General features: G+C 44.2%; 1 protein-coding gene across 2 annotated transcripts in view; it reads left to right on the top strand.

Moving 5' to 3' along the window:
- The window catches only part of LOC147428176 (uncharacterized), a 121,697-nt gene extending 103,158 nt beyond the window's left edge, over nucleotides 1-18,539 (top strand). The window contains exons 4-6 of one of the 2 annotated variants that reach the window (XM_086496593.1): nucleotides 16,969-17,152; nucleotides 17,589-17,786; nucleotides 17,949-18,539. In XM_086496593.1, coding sequence (XP_086352719.1) covers nucleotides 16,969-17,152; nucleotides 17,589-17,759 — 355 coding nt within the window. In that variant the 3' untranslated portion in view covers nucleotides 17,760-17,786; nucleotides 17,949-18,539. Of the gene's footprint in view, nucleotides 1-16,968; nucleotides 17,153-17,588 lie in introns of both variants that reach the window. The other variant, XM_086496592.1, reaches the window with a different exon arrangement.
- The last annotated feature ends 1,835 nt before the right edge of the window (nucleotides 18,540-20,374 follow it).

Raw genomic sequence — 20,374 nt, 5'->3', positions numbered from 1 at the left:
CAAAAAGCGGCGCTGTATGATGCTCCGTGGGCTAGAAACAGTCAAAGTAAATCCTGTATGCATCAAGAGTAATATCCCCAGCCTCATAAACGAAATGCAGCGCACCCCTTGGCGGCCTTGCACTCACACCAAGGTTGCTTTTCCCACCTCACGTCGATTGGCCGGCCGCCAAGTGCACGGTCCGCCGCTCTCAATGAGCGAAAAGAGACACAAGGGGAGGGTGGACAAGCCCTTCTTTCTTGGGATTCTTGTCACTCTTCAACAAAACACGATTAGGAATCGACACGCCCAAGCGAACTTGGGTTCGTGCGACCTCAACAAGCAAAAAAAAAAATTCATGTGGTTCTTGTGGTTCTTTCCTTGAGTGATACAAAACACTGCCAAAGCTCTGATACCAATGTTAGGTGCAGCGGAATGATTGTTTGCACTTTGCTCAAGATGAGTGCTCCAAACTGTGCTCAAGGTTCCTTATGTTCTTATGGAAGGTAGAGCCTTCCGTTCTTAATGAGAGAAAGCTATGATCACAAACAAAGTGAATGGACACTGTGTGTGCAAGTGTATGAGACTGAGAGATAGAGAGAGAAGAGAGATACGACACCAGAGACGACGTAAAACCCTCCTCCGAAGGGCCCACTCTCGTCGGCGAGAGTGGTCTACTTTTGATTGCACAAAGTAGTACAATGTGTATGCAATGGACTGATGCAACTTGGACTATGCCAATGATGACGACGGTGATGACGACGACGACTTGATGGCTGAAATCTGTGGTCTTCTATCTGCTGAATTTCGGGATTGTTTCGGTGGCTGAAAATGACTGTTTTGGCTGCGTTTTTATGGGCTGAAAATGGGGGAACTTCTGCAACCAAATTAAGGCTGATCTGCTGCGGTTTCATCTGCTGAAAATCTGCGTTTTTGACTGCTGCAGATCTGCGTTTTTAGGGCTGATGTCGCTGGCTGAAAACGCTGATAGTTGCAGGTCATTGCTGGCGCTTTTGTATCCAAAAACGCTGATGTGGATCCTCTTTGTTTGGGCTGAAAACGAAGTCTACTTGCAGCTTGTGATGGCAATTACAAATGCTAGGGTTGGGCTGCCTGTTGTGGGAGAAAAACGCCAATAAGAAGACTTGCTGGCGACAGCTACAGATGGGGAAAAACGCCAAGGAAGGGGGAGGCTTGTTGGCGCTAGGTCTTGGATCTTGCTGAGAGAGAGAGGGAGCACCTGTTGCTTGGAAAGCCTGTTGTGCTCCTTGCTCATCTGCCCAATTGTGCTAGCTTTGGGTTGCTTATATATTAACTTAGCAAAATTGCCCTACCTACTTTTGTTGGAAAGTCACTTAAAAATAATAAGTGAAAATAACCAAAAATAGGGAAAATAGGCTAAATGCACTGGAAAATTCCCCTGACTGAATCTGATGGATCTTGAAGGGAATACTAATGATCATGTTGCGTGCAACCGGAGGATATGCATCTATGCTAAGTGACTGGGCATGCACGGTCTACGAATAGACTCACAAAAGTGCCAGATCACTGCTAATCTAGACTGACTGAACCCTGATCATGCTGTAGCTTGTCCACGGACACATAGGGTTGGATGTGTCATGTGACATCAAGCACCAAGCTCACACTTATAAAACACAACATCAATTCCCTCACAGTTTCGATCCAAGACCTCACACACCTTCGAAGATGGTGAGAGCTAGCGGGATATGAGAGTAGATCGAGAGGAAGGAGTATTCATACGAGAAAGAAGTATTTCTCTTCACATAATCACTCATAATAGCTTAGTAATTAGCATAGTAGAGGAGGTGAGCATGCATTGGAGCTTGGCTCTTGGTTGGATTTGCATCACAAAGCCAAGAGTTGTTTGTGTAGGACTCCCTTCTCACAAGCTTGGAGTAGATGATGAGCTTTCCATAAAGCTTGAGAAGGAGATAATCTTCTTTACTCCACACATGAGATTGTGTGAGTATGTGTGTGATAATGACTTGCCAAAATCAGCCTCCTCTCTCTCTCTTGGTCGACCCCTCTTGCTTTTTACTCATGCTCGCATCCTATTGGACCCTGCAAAGCTTAGCCAATGATAATTAAGAAGCATAAGTGATAGCCTTGTGACATGTGTCCCCCTTTCCCCTTTTGTGAGAGCTTTAGGTATTTAAATAATGCAATTACCTCTCATTGGACCCCTTAGTCTTCTGACCAATAGAAATCAGGCAAGCCATTGGGTTGTTGGATGCTCATTGGACCCCTTGGGAGATTGTCCAATAGTCTTCTAAAGAGCTTAATTTCTATTGGTTCTTTTATCAAGTGTTTTTTTTAATGAATTAAACTAAATGTACTCTAGCCTAATTCTCATTGGTCCACCTCTATGGCCATCCAATAGGATTGGAATGCACCTTGGGGGCAATTGGCCTAGGGAGCTGGCATGTGTCCACTATGCCCTTTGTGTAAAGGGAGCTTGCAAGAGTGTGTGTGTGTGTGTGTGTGTGTGTGTGTGTGTGTGTGTTTCTCTCTCATCCCCTACTAAAAGGGCTCGCCCCCTCAAGGATAGGGATGTGGGAAGACTTTTGAGTCTTCCCACAAGCATCCAATTTACCTAGAGTTTGACCATTGAACATAACCTTTGAATTTTGGAACCTTAGCATTTTGGAAGTCTTAATGGGCTGAACCTTACGGTCTTTGAAGCCCATTGTTGCACATTGCTCTTTTGCAGATGGCCTCCCCTTTGGATCCCTACTATGACCGGTCTGTCAGCTTAACCAATATTCTAGCTTTTTCTCCCCTAGTACTTTCCCATATTAAATGATCAGTTTAACATGAGAAAATTTTAGGAGGATTAGATATTAGTTATTATGACATTACCTCTCTCTTGAAATCATAGTCGTCCTCGACTATGGGGTAGAGAAGATAAAGCCTATTCATTAGTCCTTTGTCTAACGGGTAGAGGATCCCTATCTTACTGTACGACATCGTTCCAGAATGGATGACTAATCCATTTGGCGCTTCAGAGCCTAAGCTGCGGCAAACATGTCCGCGCATTAGTCCTATCAATCTTCCACAGTAGAGTAAAAAGCTCTACTTGGTGTTTGGAAGAAGACGTCTCCGCAAACTTGATCCTAAGCATGCATACTTCTTAATATTTGTGCACAATAAAGAAAAAGAGTCTTATAAGACAAAAACTTTGTTCATTTTAAACATTTTTATATTTGCTTACTCTAGGGAAGCATTGTAAGCATTGACAAGGTTTAGGTTATCCTTTAATTGTATGCTTTGCATCCATCTAGCATCTTCAAAAAGATAGTTCTTAAACTTATTAAGATACTGCCAGATAATCTTTCCGCCTCTCAATACCTTGTCTTCATGTTGGAGAATGGACTCGGGCTGCAACACCTCTTCTTGGTCCTCGATCTCCGGTGGGTCTTCGATAATTGGACAATGATTGGGCAACTTGAGTTGATAGGCCATCTCATTGATTGGTCTAAGAATCTGGAAGGGACCATAGTATCTTTTTGCTAACTTAGCATAGTACTTTTGGTGTCCCGTAGAATTCTTGCCTGTCGTGTGCCTTAATCGAGCCTTGGGAAATTTAAGCAAGACCCAATCATTTTCTTTAAAGGCTTGGGCTCTTCGGTGCTTATCAGCAGCAGCCTTTTGCCTTTGCTGTGAGATAGAGATAGCATCCTTAATCTTTTAGAAAGATTCTTATAGGTCTTGGCTATACTCATCTGCAGCAAAGATCTTCCCGTGTACCTTAAGTAGCAGGGGACTTTTGGATCTTCCCTCAATTACCTCGAAAGGTGCTTTTCCCGTGGAGGTATATACAGTGTTATTGTAGGCATACTCCACTAAGGGTAAGTACTTCTCCCATTGGGACCTTTGACCTGCTTCTGTTACATAGGCTTTTAGTAGATCAAGAATTGTTAGGTTAGCTATTTCACTTTGGCCATCCGTTTGCGGGTGATAGGCCGAAGAGAAGTTTAGCCTTGTTCCTAAATTTTCAAAGAGACCCTTCCAAAAATTACTGGTCATTCTAGGATCTCTATCCGACACTATGGACATTGGTAAGCCATGGCACTTGAAGATTTGTGATATGAAGAGGGTTGCCATTTGATGGGCTTTGATAGTCTTTTTGACAGGTATAAAATGAGCTTGTTTGCTGAACTTGTCTACTATCGTCCATATTCCCGTATTCCCATGGATAGACTTAGGCAATCCAAAGATAAAATCCATGGATATGCTCTCCCATGGTGAATTAGGGATTGGCAAAGGTTGAAGCAATCTAGGTTGCTTCCCTCTTTCAAACTCCGTCTTTTGGCATACCACACATTTAGAAACATACTCTTGTATGTTTGCTTTCATGGCAGGCCAATAGAAATATGTTTCAATCCCTTTTAGGGTAGACTGAATTCCTCTATGCCCCACATAAATAGGAGCATGAGATTCATACATTACTTTCTCACGTAGTGAGTTAGTAACGCATAGTCTATTGCCATAGAGAAGATAACCATCTTGTAAAGTAAATGGTTCCTCTTTTTTTCCTAGTGCAAGGGCTGAAATCACATCTCTAAAATCGAGATCAATAGCGTACTCGTCTATCATAGAAGATAGATCATTGTGAGTTGCTATGGAAACCGCATTCACTCTCGGCCGTCTTCAGAGTGCATTGGCTACTTGATTATGCTTGCCACCAATGTGAGCAATATGAAAATGAAATTGTGAAAGGAAATTTGCCCACCTCATTTGTTTGTTAGAGAGCTTGGTCTGCATCATGAAGTACTTAAGGCTTTGGTGATCCGTCCGCAGAATGAAAGGAGTTCCCAATAAATAGTGCTTCCACAAGTCTAAGGCATGTAAAACTGCGAGGAGTTCCTTTTCATATATGCCTAGAGCTTGCTCAACAGGGTCGAGCCTTCGACTTTCGTAGGCTATGGCGTGCCCTTCTTGGAGCAAAATAGCTCCAAGGCAATCACCACAAGCGTCACATTGGATCTCAAATGGCTTTGAGAGATCCGGCAGTGTAAGCACAAATTGAGAGATAAGCTTTTCGAAAGCATTGTTCTCCTTGGCAGACCATGTATACCTAACGTTTTTCTTTGTTAGGTCATGTAATGGTCCCGCGATTTGTGAGAACTTTTCTATGAAGCGTCTATAGTATGCACACATACCTATAAAGCTTCTTAGTTCATGTAGATTCCTTGGATTAGGCCATCCTTTTATTACCTCTAGCTTTGATGGATCCATTTGGATGCCATCTTGAGAGATATTGTAACCTAAATATTGAATCTCTTGTAAGAAAAACTCACTTTTCTTTCGATTAATATAAAGTTTATTCTCTCGTAAGACTTGAAATATTACCTGGAGATGTTGCTTGTGTTCGTCTAACGAATTAGAGTAGATGATTATATCATCAAAGAACATTCTAGTAAAGGTTGAGTGAGGCCTGAATAGCTTCTCCATCAAGCGGTTAAATGTGGCTGGTGCATTGGTCAAGCCAAAAGGCATGACAATGTATTCGTAAAGACCAAACATAGTGCGAAATGCGTTCTTTACAATGTATCCTTATTTGATAATAGCCACTTTTTAGGTCAATCCCAGTAAAGTAGGTCGACCCTTGTAGCTTATCAAATAGGTCTTCTACCCGTGGAACGGGAAACCTATTTTTGATAGTGATCCTATTTAGTGCTCTATAGTCGACACACATACGATATGTGTCGTCTTTATTTTGCACTAATAACACGGGTGAGCAAAATGGAGATGAGCTAGGCCTAACCATGACCTTCTCAACTAACTCATGTACTTGCCGCATAATCTCCTCTTGTTGAGCTTGAGAAACTCTATAAGGAGGTTTATTAGGCGGTGAATTTCCTGAAAGAAGTTCAATTGCATGGTTATCATTGCCTCGTTTAGAAGGTAGTTAACAAGGGATGTCGTCAATAAAAACATCTTGAAATCCCTTGAGAAAATTGGATAACTCTAATTCCTTGTGATTGTTTATATTTTCTTTTGCTAAAGCATTAGGTTAATTTTGAGAATCTTTAACAAAAATCATATACACGGAAATAGAGCTCTTTATTGACTTATTGAAAGCTTGCGTATGTACAATGGGTATGGTGTTACCCAACTCTTTGGCATCTATGTACATATCTTTTTCTCTGAACCTAAAGTAGATTTGACTTTCAGGGAATTTAACATTGGCAGCCATGCGATCAAACCATCGTGCCCCTAGGATTACATCCTCGTGCTTGAGAGGAGAGATAAAGAAGTCCTCTTTGTCCACATAGATTTGGACATGGAGCCTCAATTTTCCAATTAAGGGAGTGACTGAAGCTTCTTGCACCTTGAAAGCACCATTAGCGGGTAGGACATCTCCCATCTCATAGGCTTGGATGCCTAGCTTGGTGGCCAACTCTGTGGATATGAAATTGTGAGTAGAACCAGGGTCAAAGAGAATAAAAGCATCATGTTCTCTTACCTTTCCCCAAGCATGGCATAGAGGAGATCCTTTGTGGTGAGCATCCTCTTCTTGGATTTCGACCAAGGTAGCTCTAGGAGGCTCATTCGTGTATTCTTGTGGGGGCAAGCACGATAAGCATGCCCTTGCTCCCCGCAGTTGAAACAATTGTCAGGAGGACGTTAGATTTTCCTCGATCTCGAGAATGCACCCATGATCAGATTTAGAGTGCGGGTTTTATATGAGGATAACTTTTGGACCGAGGCCCGAGGGAGGCTATCTATCATATCATCTAGGAGCAGACAATGGTCAAGGCCAGCTATTACATGGATATCATACAGTTATCATATTTTTTTTAAAGTCATTTTAGCGACTCCTTGGGGAAGTTGGTTTGGTCAGCAGAGAGATATGCATCTTTGTACCTTCCCTTGACTTTTTTGGTGGACAACAAATGGGCCCCTTCTGCCTCTCTTACAGTACGTTGTTCCGTGCCGTAGATCTGCATCCTTTTTTGGGGTACAGCATCCATATATGCTAGCATGGATGGCACAGCCTAGGAGTTTTACAGTCCCTTGGCTTCTATGAGCTGCTACAGAAGGTTTCTTACAATGAATACTTTATATCAGTCAGGTAGTTAGCACTGGATATGTTGGTTTCGCTATATTGCCAAAGGCGGACAGAGCTTTTGGAAGATTTGTGTACGCCTCCCACAGCCAAAGAGATTCATCACTACTTAATTAGAGTATCTTATCCCTTGATGTATCCTTAATTTGTATGGGATTTTTCCCCATGATTTTCCTCATATATCTTTCGGGAAGTCTTCCCATATTTCTTGTATATGGACCTTGCTACATTGTCGAGGCCGGACAGAGCTTTTGGCAGATTTGCGTAGGCCCCCACAGTCAACGAGCTACATCACCACTTCCTGATTAGAGTATCTTATCCCTTTATGTATTCTGTAGTTTGTATGGGATTTTTCCCCATGATTTTTATTGGATATCTTTCAAGGTTTTTCCCATATTTCTTGTATATGGACCTATGGTCAATGTTTATGTAATGCAAAGGGTCACAAGCCCCACTTGCGAGAGAGAGAGAGAGAGAGAGAGAGAGAGAGAGAGAGAGAGAGAGAGAGAAATGAAATCAAATCAAATGTTGTATTAAACGTCTTCAAAAGGCCAAAATGACCTATGAGACCAAATTCATACAATTATTGGGTGTAAAAATAAAATGAAGTAAAGTGAAAGACTGAACTAAAAGACTAAAATCGTCAGACTGAAATCATCATCATTATCATCAATGCCCAAGGGTGCCCAGCATCACGCATTGCCCGAGAAAGTATTGCATCGGTCACTGAAGAGCTTCGTCAATGTCTGCATCTATAAATAGTCGTACTGGGTGTCTCCCATATCGTGTTAGAATAGTCTTGATCCTTTGATGGAGCCTCCGTCGATGTCATGGTCGCCCTCGAAGACGTGGGTGTCTAGCTCTCCCGAGATCAGTGGCTCTGTCCACTACTATACCTCTGGTAGTGGGCTGTGAAGTCTGCTGTGAAGCATGCTCATCTGGCTGCTCAGTCCCTGCTCTAAAGAAGTCAGTGATCTCCCTCTGTGAATGTCTCCCACTGTCTGGTCTCCTCAAGAGACTCTCCTTGTGTCTGCACAGCTTTAGCAAAAATAACCCAAGGCATCTTTGATCCTGATACCTCATGACTCTATCCAACGGTCCAAAGCCCTTTTTGAATAGACGGTGAAAGCGGCCGCATATCTCATAGTATACCGGACATTCACAAATCTGATGTAACTTTGTCTCTGGCTCTATATGACACAACTGGCATATCTTGGCTTCTGTTGGTACTCTCCTAAATCTGACAGTCTCTTTCTCTAACTGATGTGATGATGTGCGCATTTGACCAATAGCACATCGTATCCCATAGGATAAATGAGTGTCCATATAGGCCGGTCTGATCACATACCCATCCTCTGTTAGTTGGAGAAGATGCTCTCTATAGAAAGCCATCTTTGTGCCCAACTCTTGTACCGGCTTTTGGTATCTAGATGAATCAAATCGTGACGTATAAGTCTAGTGATCTCTGTGGGGGAGGGTGCATCCAAGGAGTACCGGAATGGGGAAGTCTTTCCATGCTGAAGCCATGTGACTAAAACCATGATGTCATCTGCCCATACCAGCATGCTGTGTCCCCTTGTAGCACTAGCTGTGGGGATGACTCAAGGGCTAGCCAAGCATATCTGTCTCTGGGGAGGTCCCATAAATTATGCATGAAGGAAATTGATCTAGTACGAGAGAGGGGGGGCAGCTAGCTCGGCTTGAATAATCTCATGTGGCACCGAGGCCTTAGCCCGAATCAGCGGAGAGATCATAGAGACTAGAGGCCTCTCCATACATCTCCATCCATCAGTGCTACTAGATCTTCCATGGTGGTCCACTGAGGGTCCCCACCCCATAAAGCATAGTTGAAGCCACTAGAGTGTCAAAAAGCCACAGCTTTGTTCAAGGTTCCTAAACTGAACCTGCAAATACATCTTCTCCAATCCTCTCAAGGCTGCATAAGCTCCCGTCAATCTAGTCTCTGCTGCTCTCCTCAATGAAAACACCGGGCCACTGAAGGCTACCCCAAGATAGGTGTAAGCATCTGTATACTCCACCATCTCCTGGCCATATGTAAAAGTGAGTGCTGACCTCCTGACCCACTCCAGTGTGGTGTTAAACACCATAACCTTGGTTTTCCCCAGGTTAACAGACAATCCACTATCGTAAGAAAATGTGTACGAAGCATCTAAATGATGTTGCATCCCCTCCGGGGAGTCAAAAATCAACACAATATCATCAGCATATAACAATAGTGGGATCCATGTCCGTGGTCAACTGTGCTCCTCCTTCTCAATGTAGTCAGCAACCTCATCCACATACATGCCAAATTGTGTAGGAGATAGCGGGCAGCCCAGTCTCACCCCAATAGTGCAGTGAACCAAATCAGAAATCCCCTCTAGAACGTACGTGCCCCACTTCTGACTTGTATAGAGCCATGATCCCCCAAACGAACTTTTTGGGTACCCCCATCTCCTGCAGTCTGCGCATCAATCTAGCTTTGGGCACTGTATCGAAGGATGGATGCGTTCAACCGTGCCAATGTGTGTCCAATCATGATAGTGTGGTAATTCCCAAGCTCCATAGGGTCCCTTGACTTGAAGATAGGTACAATAGTGAACAAACTCCAAGTATCAGGTAGGCCCTCGCACATGGCACGGTTGAACATCATTGCTAGAAGCTCTGCAAGCAGATCTTTGGCATGTATAAAATGCTCTACTACCAGGCCATATTGATCATATTCTCTCCTAGTCTTCATCTTGTCAATGGCTTTCTTTACCATCTCAGCGGTAAAGAAATCACATGTGTGTGGGCACGGATTTGGAAGAGGTGGCTGCCCCGAGAGTGTGTAGAGAGATGATGCATACTGACCACATACCTACGTAGAAGTGAGGATTGGTGGGGGAGAGTGCTCATGGAATAGTTGCCATGCCTCGCCTGAATCCTGGCTCACTGGATATGGGGGATATCTGACAGATTTGGGGATTGCACATGGACTGGCCATCTTGAATGGCCTCCAGAGATTTCCAAACGTCGAGTGGGTTCACTTGTTTTCCTCATAGACATGGGGCTAGCACAATGGATTATGTTTTGGCTCGCCCAATTTCATACCCTCTATTCAGGACTTTACAGTCGGGCCTAGGCCTATTGGGGTAGCAATAGATCATGTTCATTTACGCATACCCGATACACTTTTACTTGGGAGACTGATTCTATCTACGTAGATGGTATCTACAGATGCTATGTACAGAGGTTCCGGGGAGACCTCTAGGGGAGTTCACATATATATTGATAGAGACACTACAGGATGCAGCAGCAGAGGCATACCCACACACTGAGCCTGGGCAGAGACGGCGTTGTGGGAGCATACCCTAGAATAATTGGTAAGTGCAGAGAGACTAGAGCCTGACTTTAGAGGGAGGTACTTATACCCCTTGAGCGATGCATAATGAGATGTGTTGGGGGCAAAATAGCATATTGCAATGTAGAGTGCGTTGATCTCAGATCTTGCCTACAAGTAGTCTCCCAATGGTATCCCGTCACTCTAGGTGATGTGCCGCTAGGAGTCTGATGCATTTCCGAGTAAAAATTAATATCTCTTCCCTTAAAGCTATCCTCAAATGCGTCTATATCTAGCTTCATTGATCCATTACAGTTTCATGCTGCCATTTTAAGGTTGGTCCCATAGATCTCGTGCCGTCATGCGGTGCATTTTTCCAACACCACTACTCTCCCTCCCCTGTAGAAAGCAATTTTCCCTTTCTCCCTCGCCGCCTTGATCTCTGGCATCAACTCTTGCATGTGTGCTACCTGTCAGAATAAGGTCATCACCCAAAAGTATCCTAGTTTGCTTGAGTGTTGGTCTCTTCTTAAGGAATTCCTTCGTAGCTTCCAGCGTAGGGAAACGTATAATGAGTGCTCTTTCCTTGGGCCTTCCTTTCTCATCACTTCCCTTCTTGCCAACTCTCCAAGCACCTGTGTGTGGGTTCAAAAATACCCATGCACTTCAAGAGCTCTTGCACCTCTTCTTCTACTTTTCCAGTGTCTTCGAGACCTGTAACACGCACATGAAGGGCTCTAGTCTCTCTCTTTTGCTCCTCCTCAATTGTCATATTGATGATAGTGGATGTCGCTGTGACTTCAGGCATCTTATCTTTTTCTTTCTTTGCATTCTCGATCCACTTTTCAGCTTTATCAACCTTCTCTTGTGTTTTGAATAGGTGCTCCGTCCATGATGATAAAGGAGCTCGAAAGCATTGAGCAGGTGACAACTCTACGGGGAAGAGTTGAGGGTTGATTTTCTCCCTCCTTTGTGGGGTATTTTTGCAAGCTGCGAGGTCTCCCGTAAGTGCTTCGATCAATGCATCCTTTTCATTCATGCGTTCTTCCATTTTTTATTTCGAGGATTCAAATGCCGCAAGTGCATCTCACAATCGTCTGCATTTCAGTCTTCAATGATGTGTACATCTCATCCCGCTTACTAAGCATCTCTTTATCCAATTCTTTCCTCATATCTGCATACATAGCTTTTTGTAAGGCTCCGCATTTGCATACATCTCTTTTCCAATGTCACCCCTCAAAAGGCTCAGCTCCGCCTTAATCATCACTTGCACCTTCTCAAACATTAAGTCATCTTTGACTTTAGAAGTTCTCTGCTCTCACAAAACCTGCCGATAGTGTGCTCTCTCTAACCCTCCGTCTAAATGTTGCTTTTGATTTAGGCGGGGTTTCATAGATATCGTGCTCTCCAAGGTCAGCTGATTGGTCCATCTCCCCCACGGCCAGCACAGCCCTGTAGAACTTGTTCAATTCCTTGCAAGGAAGTGAGCCGAAGTGGCTGCCCTTTGCCCAAACAGCTGGTCGCTCGCAATAGGACTGCTCTGACGCAACAAGGGAACAGCCTACTGCCAGAGACAGCCTACTGCCTTGCACTTACAGGAGATAGCCTCCTGCCTAGCACCTGCCCTACGCGTTCACTTGCTGTCGTGCGCCCTGTTGCCTCTATGCATTATTAGTTCTCCAAATAAGCCTCTGGAACACTAAAGCTTGCAGATACAAGGTCCCTCAGTCCGTGCAGGTCGCTCAGTCAAGGCAGCTTGCTCAGGTCACCAAACCCTGTAGATGCGTAGCTGGCTGCAGGTACAAGTTCGCCCAGCCCCAAAGTCCACTGCCTTGCAAGTCATAGCCTGCACGTGGAGAACCTGCTGCTCCTACCCCCTGCCAGCTTGTTCGCGAGCCTCCTGCCTTGTGCAATCACATCAGCGTGCTCGCGCTCCTAAATCCTTGCACGTGGAGAACCTGCTGCTCCTACCCCCTGCCAGCTTGAAGAGAGAGAAATGAAATGAAATGTTATATTAACGTCTTCAAAAGGCCAAAGTGACCTATGAGAGAGAGAGAGAGAGAGAGAGAGAGAGAGAGAGAGAGAGAGAGATGAAATGAAATGAAATGATATATTAACGTCTTCAAAAGGACAAAATGACCTATGAGGCCAAGCTATTACAACATAGTGAATCTGATACCATATCCAGAATAAAAAAGAATTGAAACAAAAATACTACTACAAGCTGGGACTGTATGGATGTGCCATCTAATACAAAAGGTGCCTAGGGGGGGGGGGGGAGGATATGCTAGAGATCCATCCTCATCTCCCCCTCATCTGCACTCTGGACATCGAGAAAGTATGGCTCGAATCCTCTGTTGTAGTCTCCGTCGATACTGTGTAGCTCCTGTCCTCAATCGCAGTCGTCTAGATCTCCCTAGCTCCAATGCTCCGTCTATGAGAATGCCAGTAGTGGTAGTATGAGTGCGGGCAGAGCTCTGCAATGGTGGCTGCTCCACTGGGTGTCCAATATCTAGTGTAAAGAAATCTGTAATCTGTCTCTCTCCAGCTCTCCTCTGTAAAGTGTCTCTATGCCTGTGCAGCTCAAGTAGATACAGTCCAAGACATCTCTGATCCTCATAACTCATGACCCTAGATAGAGGCCCAAAACCCTCTCTAAATAGACAATGAAAACGGCCTCGTATCTCATAGTACATTGTGCAGTGGCATATGTAATGTAACTCTGTCTCTGGCTCTAGATGACATAAGCGGCATATCCTGCTATCTGCTGGTATCCCTTTGAATCTGCTAGTCTCAATCTCAAGCTGATGTGAGGATGTGTGTATCTGGCCAATGGCACAACGTAAACCATGAGAAAGATGTGTGTCCATATAGCTAGGTCAAATCACAAACCCATCCCCTGTGAGCTGGAGAAGTCTGAAGATGCTCTCTATAGAAATCAATCTTCGTGCCCAACTCGTGTAGCGGCTCTATCCATGTCCTCCTCGTGTCCAGCTGGATCAGATCCTGTTGAATGAGTCTAGTAATGTCCACCCATGTCAGAGATATCAAGGGTGCCTGTAGAGAGTATTGAAAAGGAGGCAGCCTGTCCATGGTGAAGCCATGTGTCTAAAACCATGATGTCATCTATGCATACCAGCATGATGTATCCCTTTGTAGAGCTAACTGTCTGGAGGACTCTAGGGCCAACCTGGCATATCTATCTCTGGTAGTATCCCATAGGCTGGGTACAAAGGAGACTGATCTGGTAAGCGCCTCAATCTCCATAGGGGGGGCAGCTAGCTCCGCTCGAATGATATCATGCGGTATGGAAGCCTTGGCTCTAATCAACCGAGAGATCATAGATACCAAGGGCCTCTCCATACGTCTCCAACCATCCTGGCCTACAGAAGGTCCCCAAACCTACACCCCATATAGCATAGTAGATGCAACCAATATATCAAAGAGCCATAACTTTGGCCTAGGTTGTTGGAACTAAACCTACGAACACATCCTCTCCAATCCTCCCAAAGCCGCATATGCTGCTCTTCTCAAAGAAAATCTTGGCCCAGTAAAGACTACCCCTAGGTAAGTGTATGCATCTGTATACTCCACAATCTCCTGACCATATGTGAAAGTAGGTGTTGATCTCCTGATCCACTGTAGTGTGGTGTTAAACACCATAACCTTGGTTTTACCAAGGTTTACACACAATCCACTATCCTCTGCAAAACTGTGTAGTGCATCCAAATGTCGTTGCATACCCTCTGGTGAGTCAAATATCAACACAATATCATCAGCATATAACAAGAATGGGATCCACGTCCCTGCCAGCTGGGCACCTCTGTCACCCTCTCTGTCAATGTAATCAGACACCTCATCAACATATATACCAAATAGAGTAGGAGACAATGGGCATCCCTGTTCCACCCCAATAGTAGAGGGAACCAAATCAGATACCCCTTCCAGAGTGCGTACATGTCCCATCATTGATCTGTACAAAGCCATAATCCCCCAAATCAACTCTATGGGCACCCCCATCTCTTGTAGTCTATGCATCAATCGAGCTCTCGGTACCATGTCAAATGCTTTGCGGAAATCCACAAAGCTACAATAAATCCATCTCCCATGTGACTTGCCCTCCTCAATGATGTCTCTGAGTGTCAGAATATGATCAAGAGTGGAGAAACCCCTCTTGAAACCGGCCTGTTGACCCTTTGCTCGTACACCCTCACCCTCTGCCCAATTACTCAAGTGCTACACAAGAATGGATGCATAGAACCGTGCCAATGTGTGTCCAACCATAATAGTGCAGTAGTTCCCAGGCTCTTTACGATCACCTGCCTTGAAGATAGGCATAATAGTAGACAACCTCCAAGTCTCAGGTAACCCCTCACACATGCACAATTGAACAACACTGCAAGAACCTCCATCAACATATCCCTAGCATGTATAAAGTGCTCCACTACTAGACCATCATGATCATATGACCTCCCGGTCCTCATCCTGTCAATGGCCCTCTGTACCATCCCAGTGGTAAAGAAGGTGCTCGTAGATGGGCATGGCTCTGTAGGGTCTGGAAGGGGTTCCTGTCCAGGAACCGTATATAACGATGTCGCATACTGACCCCACACATCAGGTGAAGTAATCATTGGGGGAGGGGAGTGCTCATGAAAGAGTCGTCGTGCCTCTCCTGAGTCCCTACTCAAGAACATCTGATATAAGTCTCGCTCCATCTGAGCCAGGTAAGCTTGCTTCTTCCGTCGCACAAGGCACCGGGAAGCAATCCGAGGCTGTCTGTAAGTGATGACTCCTAAAAGAAGATCCATCTAAAGCTGGACTCTCATCTCTCTGCACTCCTCATCATACCAACTATTATGGGGCATGCTCCCAGAATGTCGTCTCTTGCCCGGCTGAGTGTGTGGGTATGCCACTGATGCAGCACCATGCAGTGTCTCAGTCAGTAGAGTGATGCACTCCTCCACTAAGAGTCCTGTACCAGCTGTGCCAATTGTGCCTTCCCATAGATGGTCCCAGATCTCCTCTGTATAAACGGAATCAGTCTCTGGTGTGAATGTTTAACGGGTGTGTGACCTGCCTCCTGATGTCTGGGCTGTACTATACTGAAATGAAATGGACAGTGTCAAGAGAGCATGATCCACTGCTACGCCCACTGGCCTGGCTCCCACTGTGAAATCCTGAATGCAAGGGACAAAGCTCGGCTATGTCATAACATAGTCCACTGTACTGGCCCCATGTCTGTGTGGAAAGCATGTGAAACCGGCTGCTCCAAGAAATCGTTGTAAGCCATTAAGTATGGCTAACCCATGTGTAGTCGTCATCTCCATGAGGTATCTCCCATACTCCGTCTGCTCTCTGTCATGTGAGCGTCTGTCAAGCCCCAACTCACCGACATCCAGCTCTCTAAGCATCTCATGTGAAGTGTCGTAGAAGACTGTCTAAGAGTTGCCCATTCGGGCATTGAAGTCCCCTAGGAGAATGATATCACCATCCCTAGAAAACTCCCATATGTCATCGTCTAGTATAGAGAAAGGCGACTGCCCTCTGGGTGGAGCATATACTGACGTACTGGGAGGAAAGTAACATATGGCAATGTATAGAAATCGACCCGTGTCATCTCTCAGTCACACCCACATGTATCTAGCATGCTCATCTCTCCGTACAATATGTAGTAGTGTCTGTAGCTCCTCTCTAAATAGCACTGCTACTCCTCCTGACCCTTACTCCCATGCTCAGATCTCGTAGCTGTCCTGTGGGCTGTCTCCCATCTATATCCCACCACATGTGGCATCACCTTTCCAAGGGCCTGGTGAGTCTCTGAGAAGAATACAATGTCCCTGTCTCTGAAACTGTCCTCAAATGCACCAACGTCCAACCTCATAGACCCATTACAATTCCAAGTAGCAATCTTCAGTGTGGTCCCATAGGTCTCGCACTGTCATGCGACGCGCCGCTCTACAATCACCACCACACCATCTCTGTAGAAGGCTATCTTTCCCTTCTCCCTTGCCGCTCTAATCTCTGGCAGTACCTCTCTCATATGTGAGCTGTGAGAGAGTAAGGTCATCGCCGAGGAAAATACCTCTCTTCTTGAGAGTAGGCCTCTTCCTCAAGAATTCCTTCTTCTCTTCCAAGGAGGGGAAGCGTAGTATGAGAGCTCTCTCCTTTGAAGACTCTCCCAGGCCATCACTTTTCTTACCTACTCTCCATGCCTATGTGTGCAAAGGCTTCTCCACCCCCATCATGGATGTGAGGCTTGTGACCTCTTTCTCCACATTGTGTATGTCCTTGAGGCCGGTCACTCTCACATGTAGAGCCCGCATCCGCCTTCTTTGTTCCTCTTTGAGGGTCATGTTGATAAGGGAGAGCAGCGTGGGAAGAAAGAAAGAGAGCGCGCAGGGGCAGCAGCCCGCAGGTAGAGAAAGAGAGAGAGGGAGCAGCGCGTGGAACTGCCCACGCTGCAACCCACAGCCCACACGCGCGCGCGCACACACACACACACACACACACACACACACACACACAGAGAGAGAGAGAGAGAGAGAGAGAGAGAGAGAGAGATTCTACTTTACAGGTATTGGTGCCTGAAGGAATCATATATTAAAGCGATTGGAATCGGGCTTGGTTTTGACCTGCAAAGGGCAGAGTTCTTTTTTAGTGATGGAAATGTATGGAGTGATACTGCTTGCTTACGCCTTGGTGGGATAGAGAGGACTGATTGGTGTTTTCATCTCTCTCATCTTAACAACGGTCACTGGGTAAGAGAACTTTGTCCTTGGACACCAAAAAGCCAAAATTTGTTGGGAAATCATTTTAAGCATGTTCTCCTTGCAATAGGTTAAAATCATGTACTTCATGCACATTTGCTAATGCAGAACCTTATCGTGGAAATACATGGTTGATTACAATAGATGCTAACTCTTTTTCACTGATTTAAGAAATAGAACGTGTAATCCGTGCATCGTAATTTGTAAATCATCCTTTTTGAGGTAAAATTCCAAGTTCCATCTTTTTCAGCGGTAAAAAAGCATTGAGACTAATGGGGTTATGGTTTCTCTTGCCACTTTACATGTAGTAAGCTCATTCAACTTGTGATGCTGCATTTATCTCAGACAGGCATTTAAATTGTCAAATGTATCATATGCAGAGTTCTGCATTGCATATAATAATGGCTGTGAAAATATTTTGCAACAGATATGTGTGGCGAAGGGGCCACCTGCAGATGCTGTGGAAAGCTTCAAGCAAACCTTGCAGGTACTAGATGTAGATGAGGCGACCCTCACTCGGGCTTTGAGAGGAGGCAACTCTTTCACAGAACTAACAATTCAGGATCTCATTCCACATGAACTCGGAAACCCATGCTAAAGTGATAAATTTTCTCTCTCTGGTCAGGTATCTTATAAATGCCAATAGAGTGATATAGTTATTGTTGTGTGTACCGTCAAGGGGTGTAGTCTTCATGTTAGGCAGTATCCCTTGGTCCTGCATTCATGTGTTGGGGAGAAATAGCAATCATTACTGCATAGATCCTCATGTTTTTCATGATGATATTAGGAGTGGATAAAGAGCTATGGCAGGAAAAGTAAAAGAACCATTTATTCTGGAATGGAAATGAACTTATCGTTGACTTTGAGTACCTGAAAGGCCTCTTATATAGGCGTCGATGGGACATCATCCTTGTACTCCCACTGATGACTCAATATAAGGAGGTTAAGTGACTTTTGGGAGATTGGAGAGTACTGTGGACTCCTCGACAATCGACTACACCCATGACTTTCTTGCCTTCTTGGGGGATCTCTGAGTCTTGACCATAGGATGGGGAATGGGTATATATGATGACCTCATGGGGATGACTTCATGATGACTAACAAGAGCTTCACTCCTAGGGGCATAAGCTAAGGCTTATGCCAACAACCCTCCCCTTAGGCTTTGGCTTTTGACTTTTATGATTAGGGTAAAGGAGCGAATTTAGAGACATGCTACAGCAGGGGAACTTATCCCCCCCCCCCCCCGATTTAGAGACAATTTTTTGCTTATGTGTCCTTTTGTGAGTACCATTACTGGGCCTTGATTGTTTGTAATGCCTCAAGAACACTAAACAGTGAGCACTGAGATAAAATCTGAAGGATATCAATCTTGGTATTATTTAATTTCTCTATTCATGAGGAATCTGATGCATTTTTCAGATGTTGAAAATGACTATATTTGCAAAATTCCCCTCAAAATTATCATTTTTCAAGAAAGTGTCTCTAAACTGGGTCCTTTACCCTACTGATGGGTTCTACAAATTGTACTTTGGTATTTAAACAAATTGTTTTCACTTGAGGAGATAAAGTTGGATGGTCCTTCCTTTTCTCTTATTACATGTATTTGTCCTTCACCATTTTCAATGATGAACCCATTTGCGTTATTGTTGAAACAGTATTTGTATTATTTGTGGTTCTTTCCACATTGGGTGCAAGGGTTGGTGGCAACACTTGAGTGATAATTGAAGCATACCCTTTTAGGGGCGGAGTGCTCTTAGAGTATTTTTTGAATCCCCTCCAGAGGTCAAATGAATTTTCTTTCTTTGTACTTATTGGAAGCCCAGAGTTTTAGTAAACACTTTCAACTTTAATTATATGCTTGTGAGTTGTCAAGTTTAATTGGCCAGATTTATGCTATATGTGCTAGTATCCTTTGAGAGATGATTTGACAGTGTATGCACTTTGACCTTTGGTTGGATGTGTCTGCTAATGCTCCTTCATGGCTCCTTGGTCCTTTGATCTTCCTCTCCTTTTTTAAGGAAACTATCATACCTTCAAGCTTGGGGATTTGTTTTTTCCCTTAAAGGACTATATTTATTTGATTGTACTCCTAATTAGTTTGATTAAACTCAATTGGATTGGCCTTCAGAAGCCAAGCTACCTTGTCATCTAGGGCTTGAATGTATATTAGAACCTAGCATACATAGTCCGTTGGGTCTATTGATGAGGCTTCAAAACTCTTCTCCATTATTCATAACAAGGCCATATATTTGTATATGGTCTTGTTATGAATGAGGTTTGAAAACTCTTCTCCATTATCCATAACAAGACCATATGTTTATATATTTCTAGATATCTTGGAGTTCTTTACCTTTGCTCCCATTAGCTTCTCCAATGTTTGAAATGCTTGTTAGGCGGCAATGGCATCTTCAAGATAATGGGTGAAATTGTCATCTAGGGTAGCGAGGATAATCCCCAAGCCTTGTTCATCAATGGCTTGGGCTTGTTGGGCTTTGGTGGCAACAGTCTTCCGTTCAATACGTGACATGAAGTAGCCTTTGACTTCAGCTTGCCATGAATGGAAGCCAAGGGCTTTGAACTTGTTTAGGCGCTCCTTGCCCATATAGAGGGATTTGGCTAAGAGTGAGGCTTACCAAGACTCTCTACAGTTTCTAGAATACTTTTAAGCATGACAACCATGATGTCATCACCAAAGGATCACCACATATATTGCTTAAAGACAATAGACAATGTGCATTGACACGAAGGGCTCAAAAAAGCCCAATAGCTCAAAAATAAATGATTTGAGCTGTGAAAAACTCAACGTGCGCTTTGAAGATCAGGTAATCAATGCTTGATCTAAATTATGAACTTGAATTAGACCAAAAGGCTTAGCGATTGTAAGCCATTGCACTAATGACTAGCACTCGAAGATTTTAGGGTTTTAAAGCACTTGATTTTTCTTATTGAAATCTATCGTCTTTGTCTATGCTACGGTGAATTAAGGGAGTTGTAAGGAGAGTTTCTTAGCTTTTGAGGCTTCTCCTTGTTTAGCTCTGTCACTAGTTTTGCTCATGTTTTCACTTGCAACCTAAAATGTGATCTATTTGGCGTGTCTCTAAATTGTATTGTGATTGAATGTTTACAAGTAAGGATTTCTGAATGTGGCTTCTAAAGTTAGTGGGAACCTAAGCTTATCTACACATTAAAGTTGAACGTTTTGGTTGCACATAA

Source organism: Adiantum capillus-veneris, chromosome 23 (assembly GCF_014529385.1).
Source record: "Adiantum capillus-veneris isolate H3 chromosome 23, ASM1452938v2, whole genome shotgun sequence".
Classification (NCBI taxonomy): domain Eukaryota; kingdom Viridiplantae; phylum Streptophyta; class Polypodiopsida; order Polypodiales; family Pteridaceae; genus Adiantum; species Adiantum capillus-veneris.
Note: the sequence above shows the minus strand (reverse complement) of the source record. Positions and strands in the feature narration are given on the sequence as shown.